General features: G+C 41.0%; 1 protein-coding gene across 1 annotated transcript in view; it reads right to left on the bottom strand.

The window, feature by feature from the left end:
* Positions 1-2,403: 2,403 nt before the first annotated feature.
* The window catches only part of tfr1b (transferrin receptor 1b), a 41,428-nt gene continuing 21,799 nt past the window's right edge, over positions 2,404-22,032 (bottom strand). Inside the window, exons 12-19 of the mRNA XM_084326416.1 lie at positions 14,510-14,595; positions 14,316-14,379; positions 14,166-14,233; positions 14,009-14,076; positions 13,706-13,796; positions 13,225-13,452; positions 9,513-9,662; positions 2,404-7,215 (exon numbers count right to left, since the gene is read on the bottom strand). Coding sequence (XP_084182542.1) covers positions 7,003-7,215; positions 9,513-9,662; positions 13,225-13,452; positions 13,706-13,796; positions 14,009-14,076; positions 14,166-14,233; positions 14,316-14,379; positions 14,510-14,595 — 968 coding nt within the window. The 3' untranslated portion in view covers positions 2,404-7,002. The remainder of the gene's footprint in view (positions 7,216-9,512; positions 9,663-13,224; positions 13,453-13,705; positions 13,797-14,008; positions 14,077-14,165; positions 14,234-14,315; positions 14,380-14,509; positions 14,596-22,032) is intronic.

The following is a 22,032-nucleotide window of genomic DNA, read 5'->3' as shown; positions in this document are numbered from 1 at the left end:
CACTCCACTGATCCCTATCTAGTGGTGGCGTCGCTACAGACGCCTGCGTCTAATGGCTGGCACTGAAAGTGTTAACACTTTGGGTGCCAAAAACGACTTAAGAGCCAACAGCGCCCCTTAACACATTCGGGGCCATTGGGATCCGTCTAACGGTCTAACCCCACTCTATAAGGCCAGCTTATCATAACAACCTTTCATTGTGCGTGAGGCTGTTTTCGATACAGTTTTCTATACTTTATATTATTGCTATCTGTCCATTGTCAATCGACACTATAAACCGTCCCTTCAATATGCCTTAAAGAAATAATTCTCATCAATAAGTTCCCATTTTATAGCATCGTGAATATGAACGTTATAGCAGAATGTTATTTCCTGGAAGGAGTTACAAGGCGCTAAGCTAATAACATTAAATTGAACGTTTCGGCTATAGACAAGCTAGAGCTAAAACTCAAAATGCATATCGTCTGTATCATGGTCCACCATGAATGCATGAAAGGGGGGGGGGGACGTCGTTTCAGATTATTGATTACCAATAACGGCATTAGCCTCCATAGCCTCATTCGCTGGACCGGGTGGATGGCTATCAAAGCAAGGCCCGACCAGGCTGAAATTGACATCAAATCGCTCTTACTTGTGGCCGGTTGGACTGCAAAAAGGATTTCCCAGTTATCGATCGCCATCTGGTAGATCCATATGTCCATTGGCTGATGCTATATTCCTTTACTGCATACTGAATTCAGCGTCCCAAAAACGATTCCAGGCGATGGGCTACACGCATAGCTTTAGGCTAACAAAAAAGTCCATTCATGATAATAAATTTAAAAAAAAAACACCGGTCTGTAACATGGAACACTGCATTATCGAGACAGCGCCCCTACGAGGATCTGGCCGGTAATGCACTTTTCCGAATTCCAAGAGTAGGGTAAATCCGCTCGGTGACATTGAGTAGGATATTACAATGGAATAAAAGCCAAAACAACCTTACCATGTATATATACGTGGTTGGCCTTCAAGCGCTGGATCCGAAACGTGTATATATATATATATATACACACGTGGTTGGCCCTGAATGTGTTAACACCCACCTTAACACATCCTGCGCCAATACCATTGTACGACGTGTTTCAAGTTCATGCTAATTCTGCCATTCCACGGCGTACGACGTTATTGAGATCATATTTAAATTTTTCGCCATGTTATTCATATTTCCCTCACGGAGCCTGGTCTGATGCAGTGGGACTCGGCACAACTCTGCAACGCTTCAATACTGCCCCCTGGTGGATGATCGGCGAGTTGCCAAACTGGAAATGGCCGAGTCGACCTCAGTGAGTCTCCGAAATGCGTCCGGCACTCGCATATTGTTGCGGGACTCTAGCCACACACCGTGGATATGGATCGCTGCCATAACTCAATAATCGACATGATTTGGGCGTGTATTATTATACAAACGGGAAATGGATCGACTCGATCGCAGTCAAATAAGTGGGATCTTTTTGCTCCAGTCTCATCGCCCAACAGTAAGAGGACGCTGACGTTACCTTCAGCCCGTTTGTTTATTATTATCCATGCAAACTGCTTTGATCAATATATCACCCATACTACATAAAGCATTTAACAACGATCACGGAATTATAAACGACCCCCCCCACCCCTCCGTTCATCCGCGCATGATCAGTCATAACGTTTAGGATCATGTACAGTTGAAATTTTTTATATAGCGTGGATCGGCAACAAACGGCATTTGATAATCTATATATGAGTTTATGCATATATCTCACGTTCCAGGAATTACTGCAGAAAATGATAAAAACATTTATATTCTAGACTGTATTTTCGTATGAATGAAAAAGTAAAACGTTCCTACATCCTGAACGATAGATAATCGATGTTGAATGGGCCATAGTAATGTCAATTTAGCAATACAATTAAAAAAGTTATAGCCCTGCAAAGAAGGTGAACATCTCCATAGACTTAGTGCTGGCAGAGAATGGTATAAGAAGCTCAAAGTGCGTGGCAGGGAATGTGTTAAGAAATCACAGAGAAAAGTGTACTAAGCCAAAGGATTTATTATAGTTCTGCAGAACATGGAAACAGAACAGTGTACCAACATAATTGGAAATAGTCTTAAAAACTAAGTGAGCCAAACTGGAAAGGTTTGAGTTTCCACTAGTAATACAACCGAGACACTAAACAAAGTATTTCTTATAAACAAGAAAATATTTTATGAAATAAATTACTGAAAGACAGATGAGGAAAAAACTAAATACAGAAGCAGAATTGTTTAAAACTGTATAGTGATCTCATAGTTGACATGACTTTACAATGCAGAATGAGAAATATTTGAAAATCTGTTTCAAATTCATGTTGAAATATGAATATTGTGTAGGCGGGTTGAATGACGAGTTGAACAGAAACATGGAATTTTAATGGAACTGTTTAACAATGTACAAGTACTGAAACATGCCATGAATAATGTGGCTGAAGCATTGGAATAAGTGCAATATTAGCGTTTCTCAAACTTGGGTCCTGGTACAGGTACCAATCTATAGGATGGTGCCTCCAGGTCTACTGTAGAAATGGAACTAGGGGTGTCCCTTACCTTTTGGGGGAACTAAGCAGCGCAAACCACCAACCAATAACCCTTAACACCACCGTGACGTTTCAACCAATGCTTTAAGAAAGACCATAAAGAGCATCAGGGCTCAATATGCATGTAGGACAGTTTAGATTTGAAATGAACATTCTCCAATTTTGTGTGTATAGTGTACATGTCCCAAATTCAGATGGAAAGATACCGGTTGCAGAGACCAAACAGTTTGAGAAACACAAGAGTAACCAATGGTAGTACAGTAATGATAGAAACCACAAGTATAGCAGTATGTGTGGTACCCAGCAGCGTAACCAATGGTAGAATTACAGAAATGATAGAATCCAAAAGTACAACAGTACGTGCGGTACCCAGGCTAACCACCAACACAAAAGGAATACAGAGGGTTGTACCTAAAAAGAATAATTTAACCTGGACCCTATTTTTCATTTAGAGTCTAACTGACTAATAGGGACCAATATCATCTGTAGGCTGCTGCAAACTGGGCTGTATAATGTAATTCAGTAGGCTGCCACAAACTGGACTAATGTAAATAGACACCAATTACATTCTGAGCCTGCCAGTGCTAAAAACAAGCACTGTTAGGAGATGTATTTTAAGGCACGCAATTGCCCCAAAACATTACGGTTTGGGGCAGCCTACTGAACTAGCTCACTTAATATTAGAGATCAATTAAATAATTGGTCCCCATTAGTCAGTTAAGACTCCAAATGAAAAACAGGGTCCAAGTAAAGAAATGTAAATACATTATCCTTTAACTAGCATGGTTGAGAGAACCCATAACATGTTTTGTTGTCAGAATGAAAGTACTGTATTTCTACTTCTCTATGCGAATCCTGCTGTGGTTTGTTGAGTCTTAAGTTGAGGAAAACGACAATAGAATAGATTATCGTTTTCTGGAGTTTCGTACACAATGAAAAACAGAAAAGCAGCAAGAGCATAGACAAAACTCAAACACACAGCCCAGAGGAGTGCCGTCACCACACATAATCAGTAGTAAACCAATGAAAAAAAAAAACTTCATTGAGTACTTCACCCCAAAATTATCATTTGTGTATCATTTACTCACCCTGTGATGACTTAAATTCATGGTCGATTTTTTTTTTTCTCCCACACCTCCACAGTGAACGTAGAATAACCGCTCAACAGTCCTGCAAGTTTTACATGAAACGCCTATCGATTGCATACCCAAAGTAAATTGAAAGCTATTCTTGAAACATTTACAGCACATGCATGAGTCTGGCCTCTTTTGAAAAGGAAACATTCTGAATCGTCTTCCACAACAGGAAGAATCACTTTGAGTGCTACTGTAATAGAGTTAGAGGTTTGAACACTAAAAGAAGTTATTTTTAAGGTTTACTAAAACCTTTCTCAAGCGCTCATTTTTTAATATTCTTTTTCCAAATTTGGACCTGTACGATAAGACTTCAGACTATGGAACCTCCAGCTCATACCTCTATGCTGGAACTTAACCTCTTAACATGCATAATACAGGCCGGACGATTTGCCCACCGGCACGATGTGCCACTTTGGCAACCTCTAGCGGCTCGGGTGTGCATATGTTTCAATACAATATATAAAGCCCTATTTGTTGCCTGTCGATTGCCGTTTCAGGCGACAAAATCCGTTCAGCGGTTCTCGAGTTACATGCTGATATGTGAGGCGTGTGCCAAAGTCTTTAGCAGACTTTATATTTTGTCTAATAACACTCCTGACTCCCGAGGCTCTAACTCAATCAATCATTTGGCGACGATCTTGAAAATTATTGGACAGGGTTGTAACCAATGTGTGGCAAATCAGGGATCTAGGTGAAAAGTCACGAGCTAAAACGGGAAGTAAAAAAATAAATGTACTAAAATTTTACCAAAATTGCTCCTAATCACTAATTTCTGAACAGATTTTTATTACCTTTGGACATTTATTGTATCAGAAACTTCAGAATGTTATCTTTCAAAAGAGACCAGGCTCATGCATGTGCTGTAAGTATAAAGTATAGTATGTTGGTTTGCAAAAGTATGCAGTCCACAAGTTCAAAGTAAAAAAATTGCCACTTTTGGGGGCACCAGTTAAGAGGTTAAAAACGGGAATCTGGCAATCACTAAAGAGAAATGTGAGTACACACTACTTTAAGTTCAAACCTCTGTTAATCTATTTCATTAGCACTAAAATATTTCTTTTTTGCTTTAGTAACTTCAGAATGTTACTTTTCAAAAGAGACCAGGCTCATGCATGTGCTATAAGTATAAAGCTAAGTTTTTCAAAAAAAAGTATGCAGTCTTCAAATACAAGAACGAAAATGGCCACTTTTTGGGGTACTTGTTAAGGGGTTACATTTACGTCTGAATTATTTAGCAATCCGATGCCCCTTACACAATGGGTGCCTCCTACAAAACAGAATGGGGCCATAGCCTGAAGTCTCATCTAGTACAGGTCCAAAGTTAACAAAATTAATGTTTTATACAGGTTTTTCTAACGGCATGTACAGGTAGGTTTGTCCAAAATGGCCATTGGCACCCAATGAAGTAATGTGCGCAGCAGATGTCGAATTAATTTGGAACTTTATGCAGAGAAAAAAACCATATATCCTGGGAAACATCCCTCAAGTCAGGTATCGTAGTTTCCAGAATTTCATTGGCTACAAAAACGGGTCAATAATTTTTACCGTCGAGGCGAAACCAGAGGTGGCAACTTTTTCTAAACAGACGCTTGTTGGCCGTTTGGTCTTATAACCCGAAATTGGAAGCACGTAATAGGTCAAGTAGGGTGTCAATCTTAGACATCTTAGCTTTCAACCGATGTATTGGTTCAGTCACTAAAACAGTGCAACGCTGTCAAAGGGCAAATGTGCCGAGACGTCCACCGCCCCGAAGAACGTTAAGAGGATAAAAAGAATCATGAATTCAAGGCATCACGGAGTGAGAAATTGATATACAAATTATAATTTTTGGGTGAAGTATTCCTTTAAGTATAACACTCTGGGAAACACGGATCCCGATAAGTTGTTCCACCCTTCAGTGAAATATGAGAGACACTGCTCCCGATACGCACAACGCATACACACTCCCATACACTGGTAGGCAAAAACTACCATCAAAACATGTCATTATGGAAGGCACTGCTCCCGATAATGGGTTTAATTATGGAAGGCACTGCTCCCGATAATCATTTTATCAGAAATATAAGCTGCTCCAGAATGAAACTGTGCAACAGAAATGGCTTTCTTGCAACTTAATATGCAACCTAATCAGCTCAATTGTACATTTTGGTAAAAGATCATAACATTGTATTTGTACGAATTCTTTTTTCTTCTTTTTTGTTGTCAATTTCAAAATTCTGTCAAATGCAATATTATTCTAGCCACGCTGTTTCAGTCTCCAAAGTAATCTCTTGGCTTTCCAGAAATGTTACCAGAAATGTTACCAGATTCAGACATTGGATCAGTGCTCGCTCTCCTAATCTATCTTTTGACAGTGTCACTACATCTGTGATCCAGGGAAAACTTTTTACATTACCTTTTTATATACAGACCTCACAGGGCTGGTTACAGCAGGTAGGAGACCATGTGCCTTCATTTCATATTCTTGGATGACCAACATTCACTATGTTATCATTTATATCTGGATCCCACAGATCGGTATAAAACTGAGTTTTGGTCGGAGTCAGTTGCAGGCGCATACCAGTAGGCTCAAACTGTCTCAGATTTCCTTTTCTCTAAGATTTTTTTTAATACAGATCAAATTGGTGCAGATTTATAAATTATAGTGGAAAACAGCCTTCAGGATATTTTAAGTGAATGTTGGGTCTTCCAAGCGCATGCAAAGAAGGTTACCTCAGGTAGAGGGAGAGACGAAGACTAGACCCTTGGAAACCTCAGAATTCAAAGAGTAAAAACTCCATTTTGTCTGCGACAGTTTGAGGAGTAATTTCTGTAGCAGATGCTGCTGGGAGATCAGACGGTATAACCGTCGTAATTATGGAAGACTCTGCTTCCGATAACTTCATATATTAAAAAAAACAATACAATAAACGAACAACATTTATAATGGACTCTGCCACTGATAAATAAATTAAAGTATAAATAAGGTTGTCAGTGCTAAAGGTGTCTGAGGTAACAGCCAAGGCTTTGGGGGTTTAGAGCAAGGAGGAGAAAGACTGTCTAAGTCTAAGTTGTACAACATCTTCTCAGTCTCGTCCTAGGTCGTTCAAATTAGGCGTTTCAGGGAGAGGCTGAGACATGGAACTTAGACCGTACTTGCTTTCTATATAAAAGGGTTGGAACCTAGACCTCTGATTGAGAGCTTGTGCTTACGTGCCGCTATTACAGCTCCTCTCTGATAGGAACTCTCACATGCACACCCCACATACACTCTCTCTCTCTCTCTCACTCCTTCCGTTTAAATGTTGCTGTCGATGCCACTGAGGCTTTGAACCATGGCGTTGGCGCTGCCCTTCAGGATCCAAGTAGCCAGGGCCATCTGGACACGGAACTGCTCCATGTCCGTGGTGTTAGAGATGGCCGCCAGGGTGTGGGGGCCACGGCCCAGCAGCATGTGGCGGAACGGAGTCTCGACAGGGGACACGTACGGAGAGAGGAGTGAGTGTTCCACCTAGGAGGGCCGAGAGAAGAGAACGTTTGGAATCCACATCCAACCATCAATATAAAATGTTTCCCAAAGTCAAAGTGCTACCACCGTTACTAAAGATCCATTTTTTATCATCGTCTTAGTATTCATTTGTTTGATGGTCTGCATATACCGTACTTTTCGCACTATAAGCCGCACATGAATATAAGCCGCAGCAGCTAAATTGAATGATGTGTACATATATAAGCCGCACTGGACTATAAGCCGCAGGTGTTTTAATGTTTAATTACCATATGTAATTAGCATTGGGACACAATACTGTCGGACAAATAACAAGAAGTAACTCATTTACAAGTTGTTGTATTAAGTTTAGCAAATAAGGGAACAGATAAATAACATTTCAATGCAGTCAAAAAAAGCTATATTTAGATTTTTACATTTGCGGGTTTGGTCACGTCGAGTCACATAAGCCGCACCGTTATATAAGCCGCAGGGTCGAAAAATGGGGGGGAAAGCCGCGGCTTATAGTCCGAAAAGTACGGGGTGGAACGGTATGTATTCGAACCGTACACCGTTCGGCACGACCTCCCCGGTTCGGGGCGTGTGTGTATTGTACGGTTCACGGGATGAGCAAAAAATAAATCTTCATTTGGCAGGGAGCCGGGAGAGGTGACGCGCCCGCTCCTCAGCTGGCAGCAGGTGCTAGTCAGTTTGTGGAAATGGCAAGCGCAATATAGTATAAATCAATCTTCATTACGACATAGCCATTAACATTACCGTACATAGGCCTACACACATCATAACGTTAGCACGGTTTGTACAACAACACAATGCACTTTAACTATGGTAAAAGTGCCAGCTCTAATACAGCCAACCTGAAATGTTACCGTAGCTACTAGCTAGCAGAGGAGAAAATGGGAGTCTGAGAGGCGGGGCGTTGAAGGACAATGATAGGCGTTTATTCAACATCCAAGAAGGCTAACATACAACTGTGTTTACTAACTCCAACCGGGACTATTGCCGCTTTTCCACTGCATGTTATCAATTCGATTCAACTCCAGTAACGTTAGTCGAGAAGGTCCCACACGCTAAACTGTCCCTGCGGACCCGCCAACCCATAGATAGTTCCAACTCACCGAATTACGTTAATCCACCACAGTTGCACTCAATATTTAAATACCGGTAATGTTAGTCTACCGGTAAAAAAATGTAGACGGACAATGTACGTATTTTAAAAATAGAATGAACAGAGCAGTGTTGTTTTTGAAACAGTACAGTGTCTGTGTTAGTTTGATGTATTGCTGCATTTTATAGTGATGGCCTTCTAATTTGTTGTTTATTTATTTTAAATAACAGTGACACGTTTCCTTTCGATAAGAAATCCAGCCATATTCCTTTCATTGTATTTCAAATACTGCACTTAATTTAAAGCAGACATCTAATCTTTCCATTAAGAACTGACAATCAGGGAATTTAAACATTGTTGACATTGTTTTTTTGTGTTTATTCTAAAGAAAGGAAAGTCTAGTGCTGGTTGAGTATATACTTTGCGTTGATGGCCTTTGTCTATAATATGGCCACAAAAATAGAAAGGTTTAATTATTGTTTGCACTAAGTTAATACTTTGACAAATGTAGCCTATATTTTTCAGTCAGTTCGGTCTGCCAAACATTATTTAAGGCACACCGCTGTAAACCTTTTTTAAATAAATGAGAAGCACGTTTACATTTTTAGAGTGTTACCAAAAAATAAAAAAAATAAAGTATATCGAAACGAACCAAAAACAGTTACAGTTTTTATATTATCTTTTCCCCCCTCCTTTTTTCCGATTTTTCTCCCATCCCACTGTTAGTCGTTATGCCAATTCCCAAGCCCCTTCCTGGTTGTTGCGCACACCCCACCTACTGTTGGTCCGGGAGGCCGGAGATTGTCACATGCTTTCCTCCGACACATGTGCAGCCAGCCGGCAGCCAGCCTGGCAGCGCAGATTCTCACCGGGAGAGTGTAACGTGTGGAAGGTCACACTACCTTTCTCCAGATCCTACCCTCGCTGTGCAGGCGCCCCGACCGAACTGTAGGGGTCGCTGTCCACAATGCCCAGGACCCACCCACGGCTTCCCTCCCCCTAACTCAGCCAAACGAGTTAGTATAGCGATCAGCCCAAGCCAAGGCAATGCTAACTCTCCGGGAGTCGAGACCGCAGCCTCTTGCATTGGTGACGAGCACAATCTCCGCTACGCTACCTGCCCGCCCCCCCGAACAGTCAATTTTGTGAACCGTTCCACCCCTAATATATATATGTGTGTGTACATGCATCTTACCGCCATGATCCTGTCATTGAGGATGCGGCAGGCCTCCATGTCGCCGACGTCAGAGTTGTAACGGGCTCTGCCGATTCCAGCAGTAGCTCGTCTGAAGGAGCCTAGCGCGCTGGAGAGCCACTGGGGGTCCACACCCTTCAGCTGATCAGACTGCAGGGGAGGAGAGGAAAACAAGTCCAGGACAAAACGTTAACGGAGGAGAAAAATATAGCCAGTTGGTGTAATCCTGAAAAAGAAAATATATATATGACTAGCAACGTATTGATGAGAACAGTATTCGGGTCAGCGTTTCCGTTAGCCGGTAATTACCGGTATTTGACTGGCAAAATCTGTTGAAGTCCGACAAATTTAATCTCTCCGGTCATAGTGTCCGGTGAAAATAGTTCCCTCTGGGCACAGTTTGATTATTTGAATTGTATTTGGATGGGCTGGAGTTGGGTGGCCTATGCGATGAACGAAACAATCATTGCGTTTGTTGTCGTTGCTTCGCTCAGCGAGAGCTTGCTGCTGGATTTGCGGAAGGCATGCAGCTGCAGACCCACAGAACCCACCAGCTTTGCTGGCACAGTGCGGTCCCCAGACCTGGAAAGCTGCTCTGCGGGTCTGCAGCTGGATGCTTCTTGCAAACTAACTGCGGCGCTCGCGCTGATATTGTTGGACCGGCTGCTTGGTGGAGCAACGATGAAACGAATGTAATGAATCGTTCGTCGCATGGGCTATTTAATTTTGGCCTGTTTTGGTACGGTTCGGGTGGTCAAGTTGTGCTTGGAGGGAGTTGTTTTCACCGGACATTATGACCAGCACCAAGTCGTTGGGACTAGGTGGAGATATACATCACGCAAACCCACGATAATGTTGCCGTCTCTCTGCCAAATTTCTCAGTTCTTCGCTTGATATAATTAATACAAATGTCCAATATAACGGAATTCGTTAGCTCATAAATGTGATTATAACAGACTGCTGTTTATTAATGTCGGGCCGACTGCCCACAGACACAGGTCTATTTGATTTAAAGTCGGCAGCAGCACGGAGTCTCTGGACTTATTTTATTTGGAATATAATGACTGTATACGCAAAAGTAGCCTAGCTTTAAGTTAAAATATTATAAATCTACATGCCTTGAGGATGTCATTCTTTATATAGCCTGTTGTTTTTAAGCTCAATAAACTCTGACCGGAATTTCTCTCATTTGACCGGTAGATAAAAATCTACCGGACCCTGAGACCGGCAACAATTTTTTCTAACGGAAACCCTGATTCGGGTGCTTGTTTAGGTCAGACAAGTCTGTACCAATGAGATCCCACACCCATTCTTAACATATACAGTTCCTATGCCCGAATTTGGTATAGGATACCAATCCGATACAGATACTAGAGTGCATTTATAAAAAAAAAAAATTACCGGTAAGTAAAAATATAGAAACAAATTTATTACATTTAAATTAGGGGTGCACGATATTGATTTTTTGACCCCGATAACTTTCTGCTCCTCAAGGTCGATACCGATAACCAATAATATATATATTTATTGTATTATAATTCGTTTTTTTTTTAATGTATATTCCTGTAGTTTTGACCCAACCAGATTTATCATGACATGAGCGTTACTACTATGAACAAAACAAAGAGAACAGTTTTGACTCTTCAAATAAAGTGACTATCGTACTTTTCGCACTATAAGCCGCACCTGACTATAAGCCGCAGCAGCTAAATTGAATGATGTGTACATATATAAGCCGCACTGGACTATAAGCCGCAGGTGTTTTAATGTTTAATTACCATATGTAAGGGTTCGTGCACAGAGGGGATTGTCACAATACTGTCGGACAAATAACAAGAATTAACTCATTTACAAGTTGTATTAAGTTTAGCAAATAAGGGAACAGATAAATAACATTTCAATGCAGTAAAAAAAGCAATATTTTCGGGTTTGGTCCACATATAAGCCGCACCGTCATATAAGCCGCAGGGTCGAAAAATGGGGGAAAAAGCCGCGGCTTATAGTCCGAAAAGTACGGTATATTTATTTTTCCAAATAAATATAATTTGAGTCAATCACAAAATTCACAATCCGTCAATGTCATTAACAAAAAAAAACAGCTATTGTGCTTTGTCAGCAGATAAAACATTTGACGCTATAGGAGAGGAGACTGTTGTGGTCTTGGTCCATGAAGCAACTATTACTTGGCATTTATAGGACCGCACGCCTCAAAAATTATTAAATAAACCAAACAAATAATCTCTGTCAAACGTCTTTAATTTTGCAAACGCCTCGTCAATAGGTACAAGCTGTGCCGGTTCCTTTGCAGCTGGCTTTGGATTAGCTTAGCGTCGTCTGATTTTAATACACCATCGTAGCGGTGGTGATGTTTCAGGTGACTTATTAGGTTGGATGTGTTATAGCTTGTTGCCCCTTTCCCTCCTCGTGGAACTTCTGCATTTGTTACAAATAGCAAGCGAACTGTTTTCCTCTGAAACTTTGAAAAAGTCAGACTAAGCCATCTTTGTTTACCATCTGTGCTGCTTCTGAATGTTACATGACTACGTCACAGCCAGGCATGAGAAAGGGAGCGCTGGATTTGTGAAAAACTCCCTCTTCCTAAACCACACGCTATCAGTCGTACCACAGTACTGGCAAAACAGGAGGAGCCTACAGTAAAAACAAACGCCCTTCATCCCAATCCACCCACACCGGATATCTTTAAATTTATTATATATTATCGGAGCTATCAATAATGTCATCGGGTTTATCGGGATGACGTCATAATTGCTGATATCGGCCCGATAATTATCGTGCATCCCTAATTTAAATGTATTCCAAAGCAATTTAGGCTTCAAAATAAATACAAACTATAGTGTAGAGGTTGGATTAGCCTAGAATCTGTATAAAAAAAGGTCTTGCACAACCTCTATACTCTCTGCATTTGCACTTTTATACCCTTTTGTTCACAATAGACTAGAGTACCTTTATTTTGAAAATGTTTGACAAGAAGTCCAATGGTTCTGCTGCTCGACGCTACCCAACTGAGCCACGGGCCAGTCGGAGAAGTTTGCCTTTTTCTCAAGAACGCCTACTAAATTAGTCTCAATTGTCCTGATCATCGTCATTTTGGGACAACAGTCTGTGGCACAGAAGGATCGGACATTTATTTTATTTGGAAAAGAGAACAGAGCTGGCTGACCGGCCGCTCCGCATTCCAACGAGAGCACACGTGCATCTCTCCCTCCCAAACGAGAAGTGAACACGATGCAAAATACGGCATGATAAAGAATTGGGGGTATATGTGCCGCATTGGTATCGCTAGTTGAGATTTTCAGTAGCACTCAAAACTTTTTTTTGCAAAATGTGACTAAATTGGCCCAATCTGGAGCCCTGCTATGGATCGGTGAAGTAACAATACGTGAATTAAGTCACATCGGAAGCCGATAGCGATCTTCAGACCAGTCTCTACATGAAACAAGAAATAGTAGCCAGTCGTTTCAATGAAGCTGTCCAAATGGTTAGTGGGGGACCAGCCCCCCCCCCCCCCCATGAAATGTATGGATGCATTAGAGGGAGCTTTTCTAGTACTAGCAACACAAGTGCTTTACAACGGAATGACTGCATACAATTTTCAATATTGGCGGGAGTGGGAATCGAACCCCTAACCTGGTAAGAGTTAGTGCCATGCTCTACACATTGAGCTACAAAAGGACCACAATACTGAAAATACCTGCGTGAGCTGTGCAATGCGTATGTGGAGCTTGCGTAAAGCCAGAGTGATGGTGGGCACGTAGCGCGTCACATCCAGGGGTAGCACGTGGTCGTGGACCAGTCGGAGAGCCATCTGTCCGGCGAACTGCGCCGCCAACACCGCTATCTCGCCAGTCTTATGGTTGGTTTGGTAATCCAGGTGATTCATGTTGTCCAAAAGAGTACCATAGTAGGGGTAGGCCTCAACCTTAAGTCACACATACACAGGAAGTCAGTAAGTCTAAAACAGGAGGTGGGAACTGCGGTGGTGATGGTATGGGGTATATGGGGAAAAAATCTGTCTGTTTTACATCCACAGTTGTAGTGTACCGAATACTGGCATGGCAGGTACATGGACACTGCAAAAACCAATCAACAACATCAAATGAAATAGGAGACAGTATATGAAATGGGGGGGGGGGGGCAACATGGCTCTGCATATATTGTGCATCAAGACTCACATTGGGAGAGATGAAATGGAAGGAGACAGAGGGTATTCCAGACGAGGCCAGGAAGGGATAAGCAGGGTCCTCCATCGACATGGGCCTCAGTCTGGAGATCAACAAAAAAACAAATTTAACAACATGCCCTACAATTAGCAAGGACATTTGAGCCATTTCAAAATACAGACGACATCTATATATGGTCAGAAAGGCTAATCCCCCCCCCCCCATAATATGACCCGATTCACTACCACTTTTAATTAAGTAATCTCATGGGATCAGTCATTTATTCACGGTAACACCAGAATAATCTGTACTCACACATTTTTTGTCCATTTAGCACCGCCAGACAGACTATACACAGAACCCGACCCAGTTGGACTAGTCACCTGAAAAGATGAACCAGATTAGAATCCACACAGCCCAGATCAACAGGGAGGGACTAGGTCCTGGTTTACAAGCAATGACATGTGGTTACCTCTTTCATAGTGTTCTCAATGAGGTCGTACAGCAGGGGGCTGGCTGAGGCTACGAAGCTCCCACGACCTGGTGAGGAAACGTATGCTTTAAGCATCAGACACTCGCATATTAAATTCAACCGATTGACTTCACTGACTGACGTGCTCACCCATGACAGCTCCATCCAGGCTGATGTATGTGAAAGCCCTTCTATCTAGAGTAGCCATGTAAGCCTGCAGGAGGAAGAGAACACTATTATTACCATTATGAACACTATGGATAACCAGTGTTAATTAAGTCATGTAGTACAGAAATATGTCATGAACCCAAACTGTATTCCCTGATAAGAGCTGTAGTTCCTACCTCCAGCCACTCTGTGGAGCCAACACTTCCGTACTCTCCAGCGCTCCAGCTGGCGAACACCAGACTTCTCTTTGGCCTGAACCCATCTGAAAACAACAACAAAAAACAACAACAGACATCTACCATTAATAATACATCCTCATAATCAATCTTCTTCAAAAAGGGGAACAACGTCCCAATTTAAGAATTCATACAAGTAATTTATATAATCTAAGACAGTGGTTCACAAACTGGTGTGCGAGAGCCCTCTTGGGGGTGTGTGACATGAAAAGGCTAATGGCTGTGCTATGGTCTTATTTTACTAGTAATAAATATAACTACATTATTTCAAATGGGGATTTTCACTGTAAATCATGAAATTTACTAAACTTTTAAATTAAAAACGTACGTTTTAATAATAATAAAAATGATGTATCCAAAATGCACTTTACTTCCTGCCAAAATGCCATAGGCGCACGACTGGGACCAGTGTGCTATTATTGTGGGAGCGTATTATGCTCATGCGTTTCCCTACACTTCATGCGTTCTTGGAGGGAAACAAAGTTGTCATGGGTGAACCTGTAAAAAGCCTAATAACAGAACACCTCAACCAACTCGCTGAGCAGCTACGGACATATTTCCCACCTATGGATGCATCTCAGACGTGGATTCAACCCGTTTGTTTTTTGGCCAATCTGTTTCTGAGTCTATGCATGTACGGTAATTCTCATTTTGTTCTTTCGTGTGAAGTATTTTATTTTGTTTGTCATACTTTGGTATGTGTTCTTATTCGATTAAACGTGATGCCTTTAGTGTGCCCATGAATAGACTGTTGTCTTTTTTATGTTGGGCATTGGGGGGTGCGTCAGCTAGGTCGGGAGGTGACAGGGGGTGCATGGCCAAAAAAGTTGGTAACCACTGGTCTAAGACATGAACCGTTTTCTCCCAATTCCAAAAGCTAGAGTGCAAAAACTCAAATCTGTGATGTCATTAGGTATGAAGTCTTGAGGCTGCTGCTCCATGGACAATTTGGAAAGATGGTAAAGATGACACTGACATGGTTCCTGCAGGTTTCAACAAGTTCAAATTCAAGACTTTTTAAGACCACTTAGAATAGAATGTAATACCTTTGAGAAGTACAGAGAATGTTGTGAAGGATCAGATTAAACCGAATATATATATTTATTTATATATATATATTTAAATAGTATTTGTATATCGTTTGATATCCCCTGTATATTCCTTGTACAATATGCACTGAATATCCCTTTAGTCTACTAAACAGCCCATAATAGTTTCATTCTACCATTGGACGAGAACCTGGCGCCAGCAGCCATACCCCTAGGTTCAAGTTCAATCGTGCCGCCCAACATGTCGTGGCAAGCCCCGGTTCCGCGTAGGAATACGTCTGGCGAAATACGAATGGTACTATTTGTTCACAGCGCATATATATATGGCGCAAGTAAAGTAGAACTTTCTTTTTTAGTCCATTAGTTCTTTACCCTCCAACCGAGTAACAGACGCGAAGCCTCACCCACGACGCACGTGTGGTGCAGTAAGGCCTACTTGGCCTCAGAATAGGCATTGAGATATCGTGTGGATTGATAGTTGAATTGTCATAGTTTGGCACTATACCGTCGAGTTGGACGTATTTCTATTAAGCTAATAATAGTCTATTTATGTATGGTGCATCGTTCGGTTAGAGTTATAAAGTTATCAGTACCCCCATCGTTCCTGACGTTATCTGGAGTCTTAACCAGGCTGGGCAGACCACTAGTGGTGCTTGCATCCGAGGAGCTCCGGGCCAGGGCGACTGGACCTGTACATTGGATTACTCTACCCGGACGACGGCGAGCCTTCCACGGCTTGGATTATGCTTTGGGTGCTTTGATTATTCCATGGATAACGGCCAACACTGCGGAGTGTTGGAACTACCCCCCGGAGAGGACTCCAGGTGAGACGGCGCTCTACACCAGTGAGGTCGCCTCACGTCTCTCCGTTGTGGACCGGCAGCTACCGTCCACCAGAGGGTCCAGCTGTATTCGTCTGCGGACCGAGGTTCTGTGGGCACCGTGTTCAAGACTTTGAATTCTCCCAAGAAATCGTCGGCCAGATGGGATACCGCCAGCGGCTTCTCTAACCCCCCCCTCCTACTGTCTTACAACCAGCGGGACCCCCCCCCCCCCCTTAGTGTATCCAGCTATAATCATTTAGGTACCATCGCTATAGTTTCCTAAATATCCGGGTTGTATACTTACTCCCTGCGTAACCAGAGATTGGACATTCAATGTTGATTTACCTACGAATACTCATTTGCCATACAAGTGCATTTCAAATCATAAGTGTAAACAAGTGAACGTTGTATATACCTTTTGCTATATTAAATATTCGATTTGTACATTTGTGTGGACTTCGTTTCATCAGGTGGGAAAGTGTTCATCATATTTATATCATGTACTGGATGGCCAGAAGTTAAAGTACAAGAGGTAGTGGTTTAATATTACCATACTTAACAATACAGTCAGGGAATTGTACCCCTCAGTTACAGAGAAGTTATCGCAACATAGAAGTAACCTCCTAATGCAATACAATTTTAAGACATTTCAAAATCTTTTAAGGCTCAATATTCAGATTATTCAATTTAAGACTTTTTACGGGAACCATGACAGAGTACCCAGGGGAAAGTGAGTATATGCAGGGCTCAGGGTTAGAAATTAACATTTATTTTCCAGTGCTTTTTTTGCCCCCCTTAATTGATTTTCGGGGGCTTTTTTTGTATTTCGGGGCACCGAATTTTTATGATGAAAATTAACAAAGATTATAAAACATTGTCAACACTTTTTTTTTTACAGTCTTCGTCCCTATGTTTGATAACATAATGTTAATGTCTCCATATATAGGGCTCTATTCTAACCTTTTTCCCAAGGAGCACATGTGCTCCTAAATACAATTTAAATAAATAAAAATTTAGGAGCACACAAAGAAATTTAGGAGCACAGTGAAAATTGTTCAAGTAACAGTTTATTAACAAACTATTTATTGGATGGGCGTGAGTAATCGATTAATCAATTAATCGATTAATCGTAGCTATGAGAAAAATTGATATTTTTTTTGCAAAATTATTAATACGTTTTATGAAATACATTTATTAAAAAAAAATTACATATTTTTTCACATGTGTAAGATTACAACTGTTTGTTGGTTTCCTTAAACATATATACGTGAATGAACAAAAATAAGTAAAACATTTTAATTTTTGTAATCAAATATTATTATTATTTCTTTACGTTTTTTTCCTCTTCGAGTAATACACGATCACTCGAGTATAGCATGCGATCAATCAATCTAGATTTCTTTAAAATGCCCATCCCTAGTGCATACTAAGGGCTAAACATCTGTGCAAAGTGTCGGGGGCTTTTCTTGCCCCCCCTTAACTGATTTTCGAGGGCATTTGGTCAATTATCGAGGGCATTTTGGCCCAAGCCCTCCTTAATTTCGAACCCTGGCAGGGCTTTCCCTAAACAATGTACCAGCGCGGCCATGCGTTTGTTTTTTGCAGTGAAAGCTTCGGTCCAGCATAGAAACAGACCCATCATTGTCTCGGTGCTTGCCAAGATTGCTCGGTCCTGTGTGTGCGTGTCTGTTTTCATGTTCAACATTCAACTATTGTGCAACCTAATACACTGTACACACTGTACTTAAATAAATAGTTATTTGGAACTAAATTGTTTGGGTATGAAAAGTCATACAAGCATGTGGTTCCACAAAATCAGTCTCCCATTCATCGTCAATGGAGCAGCTCCATACTTGGATGTAGGGATGCACAGAATTTGCCACCGATACCGATTGTTCAACTAACACAATCGGCCGATACCGATACTTGTGGCAACATTTTTTTTTGTAATATTATATATATATTTGTTTTGTAATATAATTTTTTTTTATGAAATTACTGTATATTTGTATGTCTCTAAATGTTTTGATGAATTGAAAATGGAGGACCCTTATGTAAAAAAGCCGAAAGTCTTTTTCTGGTCCACTGAGCTGTACCCACTCTGCAATCTGTCAATAAAGCTTTCAATCAATCAATCAAGACAAATGCATAGAAAAGCCCTTATTATAACCAAATAACAAAAAATTATATTATTGTTTATGAAAATGTTTTAGCCCTATGCTTGACTATTATTTTAGCCATGGCAACAAATAAAATAATAATAATCAAGTGAATAAATAAAATATTAAATAAATAGGCTACACGTCTCTCTTTTTGTGTTACAAATTGTGCTCACCGATATGAACATAGGCCTCTTTACTTACTTAAAAAAAGGAAACATCAAGAAATAGCACTATCTCTCTCCCAGTATGGTCTGCCGGGCTGCAGCTGGATACTATTGTCTCAACCAGAGCTCTCAACCAATGCAATGCAACAGAATAATTTTGATTGACAGTCGATTCTGCCAATTACGTCACACCGCTTGCACCCGCCTCTGCTGTTACCACCAATCGCAAGCGCGTATTAGTTTTTTACTTCCTGGATTGCCGCCATTGCTCTGCAGCGAGAGAACAAACCAACACGCTAATAACGTTGGCTATCCGCCGACCACGAATAGATTACCAGCGCTCCACAGGATGACCAAACGAGGCATAATGATTTTACTGCAACGAATGTTATAATAAAACAAAGCTTTTCTATACATTTGTCTGATTGAAAACTTTATTAACAGATTGCAGAATGGGTACAACTCAGTACGGGCTCTGAGCAACGGAAGGAATTGAGCTATGAATAGAGTAATGCTTGCTACTTGCTATGTTTGGGTAAATAATATGCTGATGTTATTGAACGTGTAACACTAACTATATAACGTTAATGCCACAAAACGAATGTCTTTGTTAATCATAAGTACCGTACTTTTCACACTATAAGCCGCACCCGACTATAAGCCGCAGCAGCTAAATTGAATGATGTGTACATATATAAGCCGCACTGGACTATAAGCCGCAGGTGTTTTAATGTTTAATTACCATATGTAATTAGCATTGGGACACAATACTGTCGGACAAATAACAAGAATTAACTCATTTACAAGTTGTATTAAGTTTAGCAAATAAGGGAACAGATAAATAACATTTCAATGCAGTCAAAAAAGCTATATTTAGATTTTTACATTTTCGGGTTTGGTCACGTTGAGTCACATATAAGCCGCACCGTTATATAAGCCGCAGGGTCGAAAAATTTGGGAAAAAGCCGCGGCTTATAGTCCGAAAAGTACGGTAGTAACTTTGATGCAGTAGCTTGTGTGTGTGTGGGGGCGGCGTTGTCAGCAGGTCGCTTGACTGAATTGCCTTTTGACGCGGCACAAATTGATGGATATTTATCGGCTACTGCCATCGGCACATTTGAGCTTATCGGCCGAAAGGCCGATTGCAGTCAACAAGGCACTTATTGGCCGATACCGATACCCGACTGATACATCGGTGCACCCCTACTTGGATGTCATCACAAGTCTTACTTAAGTCTTACTTCTCTGGTTTCTGGCTTTGGGAAAGAGTAGCTCATGTTCACAAAGCTGGAATAGGTAATGTCGTTTTTTTTTTTTTAAATATCAACCGCTTGGGCTAAAGAGGTTTAAAGCAGGGCTATTTACATCTTCAGTGATTTGGTGGTAACTAAGTGCATTTATAAAGGGGCATCATTGCCAGCGTCTCAGGTGATCATGGCAACAGTAATTGTTGGCAGGCGAAGGCATCTTACTGCCAGGCATGCTTGTGAAAGAATATTTCTAATGAGAATATGACCTTTTGAGTTAAGAGTGACCGAAATCAGCCGAGACACAGGTTGCCAGCTCAAGCAATTAGTGATCTACTTGATGAAATCAAGGATGATATTGAGCCAGCCACCCAGAGATCCCATGCAATCTTATTTAAATAGTTATTCAACATTGTCGGATTCCACAATGTTGTCTGCCTATTGATTGATTAACGAGATTTAGATTTTGTATCATGCTGCAATTGTTATGCATTGCTCTTGCCGCTTGTTTTATTATGTAAAGCACTTTGAACTGCAATCCTTGTATGAAAGGTGCTCTATAAATAAAGTTTATTTATTTAGAAATAGGAAGCAAACGTATTCAATCAACACCCAGGTGTGCAACGCCAGTAATATAATAACGAATGTGGTTGCCAAATTCCCTGAGTCTGTGCACGACTAAAACATTTTTTTTAGGAACAGCAGTCTATATGGAATGATGTAAGACAGGGCTCGAAATTAACTTTACTTGGTAGCACAGTGCTCCCAACTTCAAAAAGTTGAGCACCAGCAAAAATGTAGGAGCACCCACGAAAATGTAAGGAGCACCAACAATATAGGGATGGGCATTTAAAAAGATTCATCCAGATCGATTGATCGCATTAAAGTATCTTGTATGATGTACTCGAGTAGTGATCAATTACTTGTGGAGGAAAATGCTGTACAAAATAAACATCTTTCCCAGTGTTTTAGACTTTGCCCTTTTATTTTGAAACCCCCCGACCGGAAGTATTGTTATTACTAGCAGAACATATCCATGAGCGGACAACTGGTGTCGTCTGGTTCTGTGTTTGAGTTAACGATAATACAATGTTGAGATTGTTGGTGAACAACTAACTTTAGGTTAGTATGCAGCTACAGGCAATCGATGATGAGGAGGATTTTAATCGGCAGCGCGTCAAAGCCATATATAATAGAATAGCCCTGTGGTGCGTAGGCACGACAGCACAGCTCAAAACTACCTGTTGTGTATTAAATTAATTGATGTTTAACACTTTCTTCGCCAGGCTTATGTACATCATTATACCCCTCTCTGCCAGCTCTATTTGTCTATGGAGAAGTTCCCCTTCTTTGCAGGGCTATAACTTTTTAAATTGTATTGCTAAATTGACATTACTATGGCCCATTCAACGTCAATTATCTATCGTTCAGGACGTAGGAACGTTATACTTTTTCATTCACATATTCATACTAAAATACGGTCTAAAGTATAAATATGTTTTTATCGTTTTCTGCAGCTTTCTCCAGAACGTGATTTATAGCCCTAAATGCATTATATTGATGATCAAATACAGTTTGATAGCGATCTGCGCGAGATAAAAAATTTCAAATGGACGTGCTTCTAGAAGTTACTACTTATCATCTGATGTTGACCGGATGGGGGGGGTCGTTTATAATTCCGTGGCCAACGTTAGATGATTCATCTAGTGTGGGTGATATGATCATTAGAGCAGTTTATATCGAACACTGTAAAAAAAAAACGCTGAAACTCACCGTAGCTTCCTCGTAGCGTTGAGCGATGAGCAAAAATATTCCTATTATGGGATGTTGAAATATGCGATCCATCTCCAGGTTGTATAATAGTATATACGTCCAAATCATGTTGTTTATCGAGTTATTGGTAACGGATTGCTATCCATTGTGTCTAGCTCGAGTCCCGGGACTATTAGCGAGTGATCGGACCAAATTGGAATGAGCACCAGCTTCCGTTTCCGGTTTGGGCGATCCGCCGATCGGC

The sequence above is a fragment of the Notolepis coatsorum genome, assembly GCF_963971535.1.
Source record: "Notolepis coatsorum genome assembly, chromosome: 12".
Taxonomy (NCBI): domain Eukaryota; kingdom Metazoa; phylum Chordata; class Actinopteri; order Aulopiformes; family Paralepididae; genus Notolepis; species Notolepis coatsorum.
Note: the sequence above shows the minus strand (reverse complement) of the source record. Positions and strands in the feature narration are given on the sequence as shown.